At 49.4% G+C, this 15,231-nt stretch overlaps 1 protein-coding gene and 1 long non-coding RNA gene across 2 annotated transcripts; one reads left to right on the top strand and one right to left on the bottom strand.

Annotated features, from left to right (window-relative positions):
* Positions 1-6,912: 6,912 nt before the first annotated feature.
* Positions 6,913-7,878, bottom strand: LOC132012763 (uncharacterized). Its single transcript, XR_009402747.1, has 3 exons — positions 7,855-7,878; positions 7,364-7,476; positions 6,913-7,092 (listed from the first exon to the last, which is right to left on the bottom strand). It is a non-coding gene; the product is annotated as an uncharacterized LOC132012763 (long non-coding RNA).
* Positions 7,879-9,398: 1,520 nt separating this feature from the next.
* Positions 9,399-14,492, top strand: LOC132012747 (trehalase-like). The gene is made up of 6 exons (XM_059392619.1): positions 9,399-9,468; positions 9,821-9,921; positions 10,071-10,163; positions 10,283-10,399; positions 10,507-10,629; positions 13,887-14,492. Exons 3-6 carry the CDS (start codon positions 10,087-10,089, stop codon positions 13,945-13,947), a joined length of 378 nt encoding a protein of 125 aa, XP_059248602.1. The 5' UTR covers positions 9,399-9,468; positions 9,821-9,921; positions 10,071-10,086; the 3' UTR covers positions 13,948-14,492.
* The last annotated feature ends 739 nt before the right edge of the window (positions 14,493-15,231 follow it).

The following is a 15,231-nucleotide window of genomic DNA, read 5'->3' as shown; positions in this document are numbered from 1 at the left end:
ATGAACGAAGTCATAGAATTCTCTTTCTCTGACTTATTTTGCTTAGTATAATAACCTCTAGTTCCATCTACATTGTTGCAAATGGGATGATTTCATTTTTGATGGCTGAGTAATATTCCATTTAATGTCTGTGTGTGCACATATGTGCACGCATGTATATACACACACATACATCTTCTTTATCCATTCATCTGTTGATGGGCATCTGGGCTCTTTCCACAGTCTGGCTATTGTGGACACTGCTGCTATAAACATTCAGTTGCACGTGCCCCTTCAGATCACTACATTTGTATCTTTACAGTAAATACTCAGTAGTGCGATTGCTGGGTCATAGGGTAGCTCTAGTTTCAACTTTTTGAGGAATTTCCATGCTGTTTTCCAGAGTGGGTGCACCAGTTTGTGTTCCCACCAACAGTGTAGGAGGGTTCCCCTTTCTCCGCATCCTCGCCAGCATCTGTTGTTTCCTGACTGGTTAATTTTAGCCATTCTGACTGGTGGAGTGGTATCTCATTGTGGTTTTGATTTGTATTTCCCTAATGCTGAGTGATATGGAGCACTTTTTCATGTGTCTGTTGGCCATCTGGATGTCTTCTTTGCAGAATTGTCTGTTCATGTCCTCTGCCCATTTCTTGATTGGATTATTTGTTTTTTGGATTTTGAGTTTGATAAGCTCTTTACAGATCTTGGGTACTAGACCTTTAACTGATAAGACATTTGCAAATACCTTTTCCCATTCCATTTCCCATTCCAAAACAAAATCTGTTTTGTTGACTATTTCCTTTGCTGTGCAAAAGCTTTTTATCTTGATGAAGACCCAATATTTCATTTTTGCTTTTGTTTCCCTTGCCTTTGGAGACGTGTCTAGCAAGAAGTTGCTGCTGCCAAGGTCACAGAGGTTGCTGCCTGTGTTCTCCTCTAGGATTTTTTAAAAAGATTTTAAAATTTATTTATTTGACAGAGAGAGATCACAGGTAGGCAGAGAGGCAGGCAGAGAGAGAGGAGGAAGCAGGCTCCCTGCCAAGCAGAGAGCCTGACGCCGGACTTGATCCTAGGACCCTGAGATCATGACCCAAGCCGAAGGCAGCGGCTTAACCCACTGAGCCACCCAGGCGCCCCTCCTCTAGGATTTTGATGGATTCCCAGCTTATCCATTTTGAGTTTATTTTTGTGTGTGGTGTAAGTGGTCCAGTTTCATTCTTCTGCACAAGGCTGTCCAATTTTCCCAACACCATTTGTTGAAGAGACTTTTTTCCATTGGACATTCTTTCCTGCTTTGTCAAAGATGATCTGACCATAGAGTTGAGGGTCCATTTCTGGGCTCTCTGTTCTGTTCCATTGATCTATGTGTCCATTTTTGTGCCAGGACCATACTGTCTTGAAGATTATAGCTTTGTAATACAGCTGGAAATTTGGAATTGTGATGCCGCCAGCTTTGGTTTTCTTTTTCAACACTCCCTTGGATATTCAGAGTCTTTTCTGGTTCCATGTAAATTTTAGGATTATTTGTTCCAGCTCTGTGAAAAATGTTGGTAGTATTTTGATAGGGATTGCACTGAATGTGTAGATTGCTCTGGGTAACAAATATTTTAACAATGCTCATGGATTAGAAGAACAAATATTGTTAAAATATTTGTTCTTCTAATCCATGAGCATTCTTCCTTCCTTTTTAAAATATTTTCTTTTTTAAAGATTTTACTTATTTGACAGAGACACAGCGAGAGAAGGAATACAACCAGAGGGCGTGAGAGAGGGAGAAACAGGCTTTCCGCTGAGCAGGCAGCCCGACATGGAGCTCGATTCCAGGACTTAACAACTGAGCTACCCAGGCGCCCCGTAAAAATATTTTTCTTGTGGTTAAATAGAGATTACATAAAATCTGCCATTTCAGCCATTTTAAAGAACACAATTCAATTTACATTATATTCACAATATTTCCCAACTATCACCACTATCTATTTTCAAAATTTTTTTTTAAAGATTTATTTATTTTAGGGGCACCTAGATGGCTCAGTGGGTTAAAGCCTCTGCCTTTGGCTGAGGTCATGATTCCGGGGTCCTGGGATCGAGCCCTGCATCAGGCTCTCTGCTCAGCGGGGAGCCAGCTTCCCCCTCTCTCTCTGCCTGACTCTCTGCCTACTTGTGATCTCTGTCAAATAAATAAATAAAATGTTCTAAAAAAAATTTTATTTTGGAGAGAGGGATGGGGTGGGGGGTAGAGAGCACATGCACACAAGTGAGAAGACAGAAAGAATCCTAAGAAGGCTCTGCTGGTACAGAACCTGATGAGGGGCAGGTAATTTTAAGGTAATCTCATTACCTTAAGTAAGATCACTACCTGAGCCAAAACCAAGAGTCAGACTGATGCTTAACGAACTGCAGCACCCAGGCACCCCATCACAACTTTTATCATTCCAAAGATACATTCTATAACATCAAGCAGTAAGTCCTCAGTCGTCTCTCCCCATGGCCCCTGGAAACCACTCCTCTGTGTCTATGAATTCACCTAGTCTAGATACTTCACATAAGCGGAATCCTACAATTCGTGTCTTCCTGTGACTTTTGCAGCATTCAGTGTAGAAGTCTTTCATCTCCTTGGATAAGTTTATTCCTAGGAATTTGATTTCTCAGATGTCTGCGCATGTGATGGCTTCTTCAGTTTCATTTTCAGATTGTTCTCAGCAGGTGCAACAAGTGCAACTGATTTCTGAGTATTAATCTTCGGCCTGCAGCTTTGCTCAACCTGTTTACCAGACCCAGCAGCTTTGTTGTGGATCTTTTGGGATTTTCTATGTATAAAATCATGTCATCTGTGAATAGATAAATTCTTCCTTTCCAATTTGAATGCCTTTTCTTTTTCTTGTCCTGTTACTTTGGCTAGAACTTCTGGTACAGTGTGGAAGAGCAGAGGTGAAAGTAGACATCCTCGTCTCATTCCTGATTTTAAGGAGAAAACTTTCAATCTTTTACCATCAAGTGTGATACTACATGTAAGTTTTTTCATAAATTCCTTAAATTGCTCTGAAAAACATTTTTTAAGATTTTATTTATTGGGACGCCTGGGTGGCTCAGTTGGTTAAGCAGCTGCCTTCGGCTCAGGTCATGATCCCAGCGTCCTGGGATCGAGTCCCACATTGGGCTCCTTGCTCGGCATGGAGCCTGCTTCTCCCTCTGCCTCTGTCTGCCATTCTGTCTGCCTGTGCTCGCTCGCTCTCCCTTTCTCTCTCTGACAAATAAATAAAATCTTTTAAAAAAAAAAAGATTTTATTTATTTATTTGACAGAGATCACAAGTAGGCAGAGAGGCAGGCAGAGAGAGAGAGGGAGAAGCAGGCTCCCCACTGAGCAGAGAGCCCAATGCGGGGCTTGATCCCAGGACCCTGGGACCATGACCTGAGCTGAAGGCAGAGGCCTTAACCCACTGAGACACCCAGGTGCCCCTGAAAAACTTTTTTTATTCCTAGTTTTTAGAATGCTTTTTTATCATAGAAGGGTGCTGGGTTTAGTCAAATATCTTTTCTACATCAATAATCATGCAGGGTTTTTTTCCTTTGTTTTATTAATGCAGTGCATTGTATTGATTTTCTTAAGCTGAACCATCCTTGCATTCTTAGGATAAATCTCACTTACATGGTGTATAATCCTTTTGTTACGCTGTTGGATTTGGTTTATCTTTAAATTTTTGCTTGCATGATTGCGGAGGCTCGCAAGTCCATAATCTGCAAGCCGGAGACCCAGAGAAGTCTAAAGGCAGTCTGTTGGGCAGAATCCCCTCGTCTTCTGGGGAGGTCAGTGTTTTTCTATTAAGGCCTTCAACTGATCAGACGAAGACCACTTATAGATAGTATGGAGGGTATGAAATGAATAGAGGAAAATCTCATTTCAAAATACAGTTGGGAAGTCCTGAAGGGGGCATGCTCACAGAGGTGCCACTCTTCAAAGCTAACTTTCCACATCCCAGCAGGAGGAAAGGTTTTTCTCTTTGTCCAGTAACCCAGCCAAAGAGAACCATCACAGCTCAGCCAATGGAAAAGTCCCTACAACCATGAATTCTTGCTCTATTTGGAATGGAGTCTCATTCCAAACTGCCCCTCTCAAGTTCCTTCTTTCTTCTATAAAAGAACACTCCTCCTCCTTTGTTGTCTGGACTTGTCTATGGTTTGCATGCCCTGAACGGCAATTCCTCTGCTATTTCCAAATAAGCTCATTTTCTTGTAAGCTAATTGGCTCTCTTTATTAAGGCTCACAAGATTAATTTACTCTAAAGTCTCCTGATTTAAAGGTTAATTTCATCTAAAAATACCTTCCTAGAAACATCTAGAATAATTTTTTTGAAGATTTGATTATTTGAGAGAGAGAGAGAGAGAGACAGCAAGAGAAGGGACACAAGTGGGGAGGTGGGAGAGGGAGAAGCAGGCTTCCTGTCAAATAGGGAGCCCAGTGTGGGGCTTGATCCCAGGACCCTGGGCTCATGACCTGAGCCAACGGCAGATGCTTAACAGCTGAGCCACCCAGGTGTCCCTAGAATAATTTTTGACTGAATATTGGGGTAGCTTGGCCTAGCCAAGCTGATGCATAAAATTAACCATCATGGAGTTTTCATTGTTGGGTGGTTTTTTACTATAATCTCTTTACCTGTTATAAACCTGTTGAGATTCTCTATTTCTTCTTGCATCAGTTTGGGCAATTTGTGTGTTTCTAAGAATTTGTCCATTTCATGGTGGTTATCCAATTGTTGGCATATAATATTCACAGTTTTCTCTATTTTTGTAAGGTCTATGGTAGTGTCTCTATTTTCATTTCTGATTTTAGTTGTTTGTATCTTTTTGCTTTTGTCATTTTTTTTCACCATAGCTAAAGATCTATTTTCCTAGGGTGCCTGGGTGCCTTCTGCTCAGGTCATGATCTCAGGGCCCTGGGATTGAGCCCTGCATTGGGCTCCCTGCTCAGTGTGGAGTCTGCCTCTATCCCTCCCTCTGCCTGCTGCTCCCTCTGCTTATGCTGTCAAATAACTAAATTAAAGAAAAAGAAATTTAAAAAATAAAGATCTATTTTCTTTTTTTTTTTAAAGATTTAATTTATTTATTTGACAGACAGAGATCACAAATAGGCAGAGAGGCAGGCAGAGAGAGAGAGAGAGAGGGAAACAGGCTTCCTGCAGAGCAGAGAGCCCGATGCGGGGCTCGATCCCAGGACCCTGAGATCATGACCCGAGCCGAAGGCAGCAGCCCAAACCACTGAGCCACCCAGGCGCCCCTCTTGATTTTTTTTTGAAGAAACTTCTGGCTTGATTTTCTCTCCTCTATATTATTTCCTTATGCTCAATCTTTATTTACTCTTCTAGTTTTGGGTTTGCTTGCTTTCTTCTAATTCCTCAAAGTATAAAATTAGTTATTGATTTAAGATCTTTTGTAACGTAGACACTTGCTCCTGTAAAATTCCCTTTGAGAACTGCCTTTGCTGCATCCTATAAATTTTGGTATGTTGTTTCCTTGTTTTCATTCATCTGTAAGTATTTTCTTTTTTTCTTTTCTTCTTTTTTTAAAAGATTTTATTTATTCGACAGAGAGAGATCACAAGTAGGCAGAGAGGCAGGCAGAGAGAGAGGTGGAACCAGGCTCCCCACCAAGGAGAGAGCCTGATGCGGGGCTCGATCCCAGAACCCTGGGATCATGACCTGAGCCAAAGGCAGAGGCTTTAACCCTCTGAGCCACCCAGGCGCCCCATCATCTGTAAGTATTTTCTAATTTCCCTTCTTTGTGATTTCTTCTTTCACTCTTTGGTTGTTTAAATGTCAATTTCTACATTTTCCAGTTTTCCTTCTGTTATTTATTACTAGCTTCATTCTATTATGGTTGGAGAAGATACCGGCTATAATTTCAATCTTTTAAAATTTACTGAGACTTATTTTGTGGCCTAACATAAGATCTATCCCGGTGAATGTTCCCTGTGCACTTGAAGAATGTATATTCTACTGTTGTTGGGTATGGAGTTCTATATATATTAGGTCTAATTGTTTTATGGTGTTATCTTCTATTTCCTTTATGATCTTCTGTCTAGATGTTCTATCCATTAAAGTGGCACCGAAGCCTCCAACTATTAACACAGAATTCCTGTCCCTTCAATTCTGTCAAATTTTATATTCTTACCCTGGGATGACAGTGGTCTTGTCAGGGCTCCCTTCCTCTCTGAGCACACAAAGCTCACAAAGTAAGTGCCAGTATTACTATATTGTTTTCAAAAGTGCCCAGGGGCATAAAATGATCTAGACTAATACATTCGACTTTTTTGAAAGCATAGCTCAGGGAGGCAGTGTTTGATCTCACCTCCCTGCACTCCTTCACAGCACTGGGAGCCCACTGTAGCTGGGAAACCAGGACGGGGTGATTTTCAGTATTTGTAAGCATCTTAACAGAATAATAAACCATTTGGAGTACATTTCTGGGAGACTAGGTCACATGGGGTATGGGACTGTGTCCCCACAAAACAGGATTTCCTCCTCATTGATGTTCCAGGAGGCACAAGGGCCCAACCCATGACTTCTAGGTCCCTACTCTGACCCTACTCCAAGGACTGGCTGGGGGTGGGGGAAGAAGAAGCAAGAGAAGGTAGGGACTCACACAGAAGTTTAATGAGGCAGACGGGGCAGGGAGGCCCATCACCGTGGCAGGAGGCTGAGCAGGAGGGCAGCTGTGAGGCAGTGGGGCTCCAGGAAAGCTGTCTGGGTCCCCGAGGTCAGCCGGTCACCGTAGCGGTCCAGGAGCATCAGGACCACTCCATTGGTCCAGCCAAAGCCCTCCTGGAGAGAGATAGGACCAGTGGGCCAAGATCTCTGGGGAAGGCCCCACAGCCTTTTAGGGGTTATGAGATCTCCACCCAAAGGCTCTAGAACTGCCTAGCCCCAGGACTGCCGAGGGGCTCCAGTCAGCCTCCCGTGGACCCGCATCCATGGGAGGAAACACAGGCCCAGGCAGGGAAGGTCATGGCCAGGTGTGGGGACAACACAGCCTTGTCGTTCCCAGTAGGGTGTGGGCCCACTCACCTGAACTTCATACTCCCCTCCTCCACCTGGCTGCCCACCGTTGCTGATGTCATACTGGGAACAAAAGCACAGGCTCTGGGTGGGGGGGGCAGTACCCCAGGCTCCCTACTTCAGCTCTCCAGGGAGCAAGAGATGAGGGCCCCTTTGGGAGAGGCTGCTCTGGCCTGCAGCTCTGACCCCTGCAGTGCCCAAGAATGGCCACCGGGCGTCACCACTGTCCCTGCGCTTGGCAAAGTCTGGCACTCATCCCTGCACCGCCCCCCCCCACCCCTCCAGCCCACCATGGGGAAGAGCCCAGGAGGCTCTGGCCTCAGGAGCAGCTCACCTTCTCAAACATGGCTGACTTTTGGGAGTAGACCTCAAAGTTGGTTCGGATCCAATTCTGAGCCAGCTGGAAAGCCACTTCCTGGGCCCGAGGTGAAGGAGACTTGGCCAGACCTAGATGCCCCCCGCCCAGGCAGGACCCTGAATCTCCTGAGTCCCCATCTCAGGGGGAGCAGAGGCCTGAGCCTTATTCTCCTCAAGGAGGGAAAGAGGCCTGGGCCTTAAGACCTCCATCATGAGCCTTGTGAAAAGCCAACGTGCTCCTTCCCCAGGGCCTGGGTTTGGAGGGAGAAAGGGCTGGTTCCCTGACAGGTGGGGGTGGACACACATGTCTGCTGAGTGGGGAGCAGAGAAACCAGAAGAGCCAGAGAAAGACCCCACCTGCTTTGTTCACACCTCCTCCACACCAGGAGGCTGACCCTCCAGGCTGACCAGATGCAAGGCGGGGGGAGGTCCTGGGATATGCCCCATCCCTGCCTCCCTACTCCCTACCTCTGATGACCAGGTCCTGCAAGGGCACCCAGGCACTGGGGAAGTCCCACTGCTGGCCTGTCTTTGGAGATGACGGTCAGAATCCTGCATTGGTAGGTCAAGATCTGGCTGTCCTAGGAGGTTTCAGACATTTCTAGGACTGTGGGGGGCGGGATCGATGAGACATCTGACCCTCCACCAGCCAGATGTCCCCATTCCCCGGCTTTCTCTTCTTGGCTCACAGCTGCCCCCTGGTGGCTTCGGTGGGACCCGCAGGCTCAGACCCAGGGGTAATGGAGGGTGTTGGCAGTCACTTGCCAGAGGTCCCTAGCTCAGACTTAGGAGAGAGCAGTTTGTCCTCTATACCAGCCTGCTCTGCTACCCACCTCACCTCCAGTGTCCACGACACCCAGGAGTAGCAGTTGTCCCTAAAAGAGGTGTGCCTGAATGTGTAAAAGTCCCGAGTCCTTCTGTATTCAAGGTCATAGTCAAACCAGGCACCTTTCATAGGTGGCCTTTAAAAGCAGCCCAGCACTATTTCTGCAAATTTCAGTAATTCATGGCTTTGGTTTAGACAGAAGACCCCAACACTATCCTACTGCAGCTCTCTAGAAAGAAATTCATGGGCTTGGGGACAGGGGACTTAGAAAGGGAAAACACTTCTAACTCTTTACCTCTTCCCTGAAGCCCTCACCAGCCTCTCCCCAGGCAAACCTAGCCTGTCCTGCCACCTCCAGGCTACTGAGACTTGCCTCTTACACCAGTGGTTCATTCCCCAGCAGGGCTCTCCATTCCCTGAGCTAACCCAGCCAGCCTCTGCTTGGGAACAATTGCTACTGCTGATCGCAGCGTGTGGTCAGCTCAGTCTGTTAGAGGCTTTCTCCCTTTGTCTGAGGCCCAGAGAGGGCAGTGGTTTGCCCAAGACTGTCCTCCCAGCCAGGCCCCAGGGCCCTGGCCCCTGCTGTTACCTGGCACCTCTAGGCTTCTTCCTGCCTTGGGCTGCTTCGTCACCCAGCCAGCCCTACAGGAACAAAGCCAAGCTCGGTTCCCCTCTGTTCCCCATGACAGCTGACCCCTCTCCCACTGAAACCACACTCACTGGTACAGAACTAGGAGGCAATGGACGAGAAAATACCTGGCAGAGGCAAGTCCTACCATCGCTCTCCTGAAACCATGGTCATGCACATCTGCCTCACTGGAGAGACAGTTTGGGGTTTCCTTCTGTTCAAAATAATATAATAATAAAAAAAAAAAAACCTGCCAGTATTTTGCTATCAAAAATGGGTTAACTTTGGACTAGCAGAGATCTGCAACCCAGGACAAAGAAACTACAAGAAAATGAGGGGCAACTCTGCAGGACACTGGAGAGCCCTGCTCTTTTATGGCGGAAAGGGAGGAGGCCTATTATAAACAAAAACTCCATTGGGATAAAGGGAGTTCTGAGTATAGTAGCTTTTCATTGGCTGAGCTGTGGCTGCCACTCATTGGCTGGGCTGTTGCTGGGGCAGAAGAAATCTTTCCCTTTTATGGGGATAGTTGGGTAACAACCACCTGGAGGTTTGGGTCTGCAATTGACAAAGGGTGCTAGCGCAGGAGAGCTTCACCTGCCAGGCTCCCGACTCCATTCTAAATGAGGTCTCTTTCCATTAATTTTCATACTCTGCACCTGGGCCTGAGGATGGGGGCTCCTCAGCCTCTGGGGCTGGCGTGGCAGTGGGGGAAGGGGGAAGGGGAGTGGAGGAAACAGTCCCCCTACCTGGTCCTAATACTGGCCGCTGCTTGCTGAGCCCCTGCCAAGGCCGGGCTGAGTTAGCAGGGACTCCAGAGGCCGGCATGTGAAGGCCAAGCAGACCTGGCTCCCAGCGGCTCTGGCCTTGACCAAGGCCACATGGCTGACCAGCAGCAGAGCCCGAACTCATGCACCTGCTGCCAGGGCACCCACACCGAGGGGCCTGTGGGCTCCCTGTGCCCTCTCTCCTGACTGCAGGTGAAGCCAGAGGTCCTCAGCCACCCAGAGCAGTTCTCTCTCATCTACTCGGCCCACCCCTTCATCGTGCCTGGTGGACGCTTCGTCGAATTCTACTACTGGTGAGCGGCCAGGGCTACAGGGCAGGAGTCGGGGAGTCCGGGGCCGGCGGGCTGTCCTGAGCTGAGGGGGCCACCCTGACTGGCCCAGTGTGCAGGGCAGGAGAAGGGGTGGTGTAGGGGGTTGGTGCTCAAGCTGTCCCTTTCCCCAGGGACTCCTACTGGGTGATGGAGGGGCTGCTCCTGTCTGAGATGCCCCAGACGGTGAAGGGCATGCTGCAGAACTTCCTGGACCTGGTGCGGCTGTAAGCGGGGCGGCCCCTCCAGGCTGGGATGGGGAAGCACGGGCCTGGGGCTTGGCGCTGGACTGCCCTTGGCCTTGGCCACTGGGCAGATGCCCCTTAGCAGGTGTCCTTCTTGGCAGCTATGGATACGTCCCCAACGGGGCCCGCGTGTACTACCTGCAGCGGAGCCAGCCTCCCCTCCTGACTCTCATGATGGACCGCTACGTGACCCACACCAACGACACCGCCTTCCTCAGGTGGGTCCCCAGTCCCCCTGCTGCCCCGCAGGCCCCCCTACCTGGGCCCTCCCGGGGCGGGACTGAGGGGTGTGCCTGGGCTGAGGTGGTGCCTGGCTCTACCCCAGGGACAACATAGGGACCCTAGCCTTGGAACAGGACTTCTGGATGGAGAACAGGACCATCTCTGTGAGCTCGGGGGTCCAGAGCTACGTCCTGAACCACTATGCTGTCTCTTACGGGGGCCCCAGGTAAGGAGCTGCTGCCAGCCTCTCGGTCTCTAGCTCCTCACTCCAGTGTGAGGGCTGATGGTTGGACGCTGATACTGAGGATGTGGGTGCCTGTGTTGTCAGAATAGAAGGGCCAGTGGAAGCCATGGGAGCAGTGTGGCCCCATGGTCCATGCTGGTCCAGGTGTCTCCCCACTCCCTCCTCCCCTAGGCCACGTAACACCCACAGGAAGACTGCAGAGGAAACTTGCCCCAAGGTATTGGGGTCGCAGTGGCAATGGCTCCATCGCTACTCTCCTGGGCTATCCCTGGGGCAGATGAGGCCCCAGAGGACAAAGACAACAGGTGGGGCACTGCCAGGACTAGGAGCTGGGGCCAGCAGAGACAGCAGCTGCTGGAGAGCTCTGTCCTGGCAGGAGAGGGGCAGTTGGCAGAGAGAGGACACAGAGGAGGATGGCAGGCCAGAAGACCACCGTGGGGGCTTTGCTTCTTTGCTGCTTGGCCACCAGCCTAGGCTGCAGCGCCCCCCTGTCCTCCCAAGGCAAGACTCACCGGCTGGCCAAGGCCTGGAGCAAGGGCAAGAGCCTCGAGGCCCCACGCCCTCCTCTTGTGCTCAAACCACAGCCATCTGGAGATCAAAAACATCTCTCTCTCTCTTTCTCTCTCTTTTTTTAACCCTGAGTTACCTGAAGGATATGCATGGTTGGGCTGGGGCTTAGTCACTAGGGCCGCCTGCATACACGGGAGGGTGGAGGCTGACTCCTGAGCGCTGGCTCTCAGACTTTGCACGTTTCTATATTTCTGCACAAAGCAGCAATTTTTGCAAGAAAGGGTGAAGAGGGTGCATCTGGGCCAGGGACAAGCCTGCTGCAGCTGCCTGTGGCTGCCTCTGCCCACCCAGGGCAGCCTCACATTCTCACCTCAACCACTGGGACTTCCGCTCCCCGTGGGAACAGGGCCCCAGGTCGCGGCTCCCGCTGCGCCCAGCCTACTGGGCATCTCTGTGCCTGGCCAGGAGTTCCACAGATACAGCCCGGTGTCAGCAACGTTCAGATGCTCCCAGGTGACCCGGACTCATAGCCCTGAGAGCAGTGGGTTCAGCAATGTTTATAATGTCCATAAGACATGTTTTATTTTTTAAATTAAAAAAATTTTTTTTTACATCCCCAGAAATATTTATTTATTTATGCCACGCATTTCCCTTTTTTTTTTTTTTTTAACATATAATGTATTATTAGCCCCAGGGGTACAGGTCTGTGAATCATCAGTTTTACATACTTCACAGCACTCACCATAGCACATACCTTCCCCAAATGTCCATAAACCAACCCCCCTCCCCCCAACAACCTTCAGTTTGATTTGTGAGATTACGAGTCTCTTATGGTTTGTCTTGTTTCATTTTTTACTTTCCTACCCCCCAAGCCCCCCACTTTGCCTCTCAACTTCCTCATATCAGGGAGAGCATATGATAATTGTCTTTCTCTGATTGACTTATTTCACTCAGCATAATACCCTCTAGTTCCATCCACGTCGTTGCAAATGGCAAGATTTCATTTCTTTTGATGGCTGCGTAGTATTCCATTGTGTATCTATACCACATCTTCTTTATCCATTCATCTGTTGATGGACATCTAGGTTCTTTCCATAGTTTGGCTGTTGTGGACATTGCTGCTATAAACATTGGGGTGCACTTTCCTCTTCGGATCACTACGTTTGTATCTTTAGGGTAAATACCCAGGAGTGCCATTGCTGGCACTAGGGTAGCTCTAGTTTCAACTTTTTGAGGAACCTCCATGCTGTTTTCCAGATTGGCTGCACCAGCTTGCATTTCCATCAACAGTGTAGGAGGGTTCCCCTTTCTCCGCATCTTTGCCAACATCTGTTGTTTCCTGACTTGTTAATTTTAGCCATTCTGACTGGCGTGACATGAGACCTGTTTTAAATCAGGCCTGTGTCCCAAGAGATCCTGACTGCGGGCTCCACTGTGCCATTCCGGGTTCTGTGTCCTGGCAACTCACTCTATCACCCTCAGCTGCTGGTGTAGGAATTGGAGACTCTGTTCTCCATTAGGGGTTGCAAACTTAAACCCTGGTAACACAAACATACAGAAATACACAGGGATAAGGCAACAAGAGTAGGAGAGCACCATCTTGGGGAGCAAAGGGGACTAGGATGAGCTGGCTGCTCTTTCCTCAGTGAAGAAAGTCTCCACTGCAGAAGAGGGTTGACCTAAGGCAATGCGGGCTCCTTATTTGCTAGATCTGATTTTTCCAAAAGTGGAAACCCATATTTTGATGCAAAATATGCCAATTTTTAAATGTCTCACTGTCCCAAGTTCTGACTGGGAGTGGTTCCTTGTGGGAGTGAGTGGTGGTGAGGAGGACGCCTGACCCCATCATAGGGGCCTCCGTGTTCTCCCCAAAGTGTTCGGGGCGCTTCCCAACAGTCAGACCTCAGCCTGCATTGTTGACTCTGGACCATCAGTGCCCCTTTATCCTGAGGTACTCTGGACATGGTGAAGCCCTCTATAGAGGGAACTCTTAAAAATCAAAATAATAATAAAAATAAATTTTACAAAGTCAAAAAGTAAAAAATAATACTGTCATACTTAGAAAAAAGCTATAGAATAGCTATGGATGGTGGATAGACGGAATACTTCGGTTGTTTTTTTCTGGATCTGGATGGGCCTCTGCCCACGATGCAGCTTCTGGCTGATCTCGGGGGGTCGGCGCCTTGACCGTATCACATGCCTCCCTCAAGTCTTACCACGTAGCCTCTCTTAACACATTCACAAACAGGTGCCTCATTGGTGGGAGACAACACTTTAAAACATTTATTCGGCTTTGATTTTGCAGTGAGGCTGCAGGCTGTGTGTGAGAAGGGGTCCCGAGAGATGGCTTACCCTTCCCCTAGTCCTTTGTAATCCAGCTCTGGACCCAGACTCGCAGCCCCACTGAACAGGAGCCGTGGGGACTTCTTACTGGACCCACCGAACTTGGGAGGCATTGGTCATCAGGGGGCAGGGTAGCGGTCTGGGGTAGGTTTTCACTTCCCAGACTCCAAAATTTTTCTTTGAGGAAGAACACTACGAGTTCCCTTCTCAGTATCTATTCTTGGGGTAGTGGTGTGACCAGCTCTTTTTTAAAGTTGATTTTCCAGGCTCCCCTGCAGTTAGGGATGGCCAAGGACGGCAGTTCTGACAAATGAGAGGTCACTGGAAGAGGCTCCTTGAAAGGGGAAAGTCTCAGCGGGCTTTGCCCTTTGTACTTCCCCTTCCAGCCCACCCGCCTTGAGCACAGCCGGAGTCCTAGGAACAGCGGAAACCACCTTGCAACAATGAGGCAATGAACCTGAAGCTGAGTACCACATGCTTCAGACGGCAGAGCGGAAAGTTGCAGACGGACTGACTGGGGTGTCCACAGTACCTGAGTTATGACAACCCCCGGGGCCCCCGTTATATGAGGAAAACAAACCCCTTAGTTGTTTAAGCCACTGGCTTTCAGTGTTTTGCCACTTCTGGCTGGAAAGTCTCAGCCGGGTCCTTCCGCTGAGGCCTTCTGGTCAGGACATATTCCTTTGTTCCCATCACACGTCCAACCATGTTCTGATGTCCCAGCCATGTTGTGGAGCTCTGCCTGCCTGGCCTAATTCCAGGTGTGAGGAGCAGACCGATTCATCCAGCTCTCTGTCTGTCTGTCTCCCTCTCTCCCTGGATCCATGGATCCATACATACGAGGTGATGGCAAGCTTGCTCATCAACTACCTCCTGCCCAGCCTTTTCTCCCCAGAAACAGCCCCACACCCCGGACTTCTCATCAGCCTGCATGCAGGCTCCTCCTGGAGTCCCTGAGAGCCGGGAGGCCAGCACGGGGTGTGCCTGCCGGCTGGAAAGTAATACCCAGCTTCTGCGGTGCTGGTGAGGTTCCATTTCATGACCCAACGACCAGCTGTTTGCTTTACAACGATCTGTGCACTGCATTTTACTCAGTTTCCTCCATTCTGCATTAGTTCATAATAAAATCATTTGGAAGCTTAAACCAGAGTCCATCAGCCTGTGTGGTGTGGCCCATTTGGCTCCAGGAGGGGCAAGGGCCTGTGGCAGCAGCTGCGGGGGTGCTGGGACCATAGCAGCAGCAACGCAGCCTGGGGCCAGAGAGGGGGGGGGCACAGCCAGCCACGGAGGCTTCGGAGCTCTCAGAATAGCGGCCCACCTGTAGATAAGCTGTTTCTATTGTGGTGAAGAGTTAAGAAAACAAAAGGGCAGGCTGGTCTGTGAGGGGACAGCCCTTCCCAGCTGTGCACGACTCTGTTGCCTCGAACACCGCCCACTCCGGGCCTCACTGGCTGCAGCTTGCCAGCCAGGGCCTCGGGCACCTGCGCCCCGGCCCAGAGCCTGGTGCTGCAGGGGAGCCCCCACCCCCAGACCCGGCCCCCGGCCCGTCGTCTGGGTCCCGCCAACTGACACTGCCTCCGAGCCTGGTTCTGCCACATCTGGGGTCCAGGAGGGCAGGCGACTCGTGCCAACTCCTTGAGTATCAGTTTCTTCATTCGTGGAATGGGGACGGCAGCTCTTGGAGAGGCTGTTGGAAGAATTGGCGGTGATGTGTTTCAGGCATGCAGGTAG

Source organism: Mustela nigripes, chromosome 1 (genome assembly GCF_022355385.1).
Source record: "Mustela nigripes isolate SB6536 chromosome 1, MUSNIG.SB6536, whole genome shotgun sequence".
NCBI classification, from domain to species: domain Eukaryota; kingdom Metazoa; phylum Chordata; class Mammalia; order Carnivora; family Mustelidae; genus Mustela; species Mustela nigripes.
This window is presented reverse-complemented; position numbering and strand designations above follow the sequence as displayed.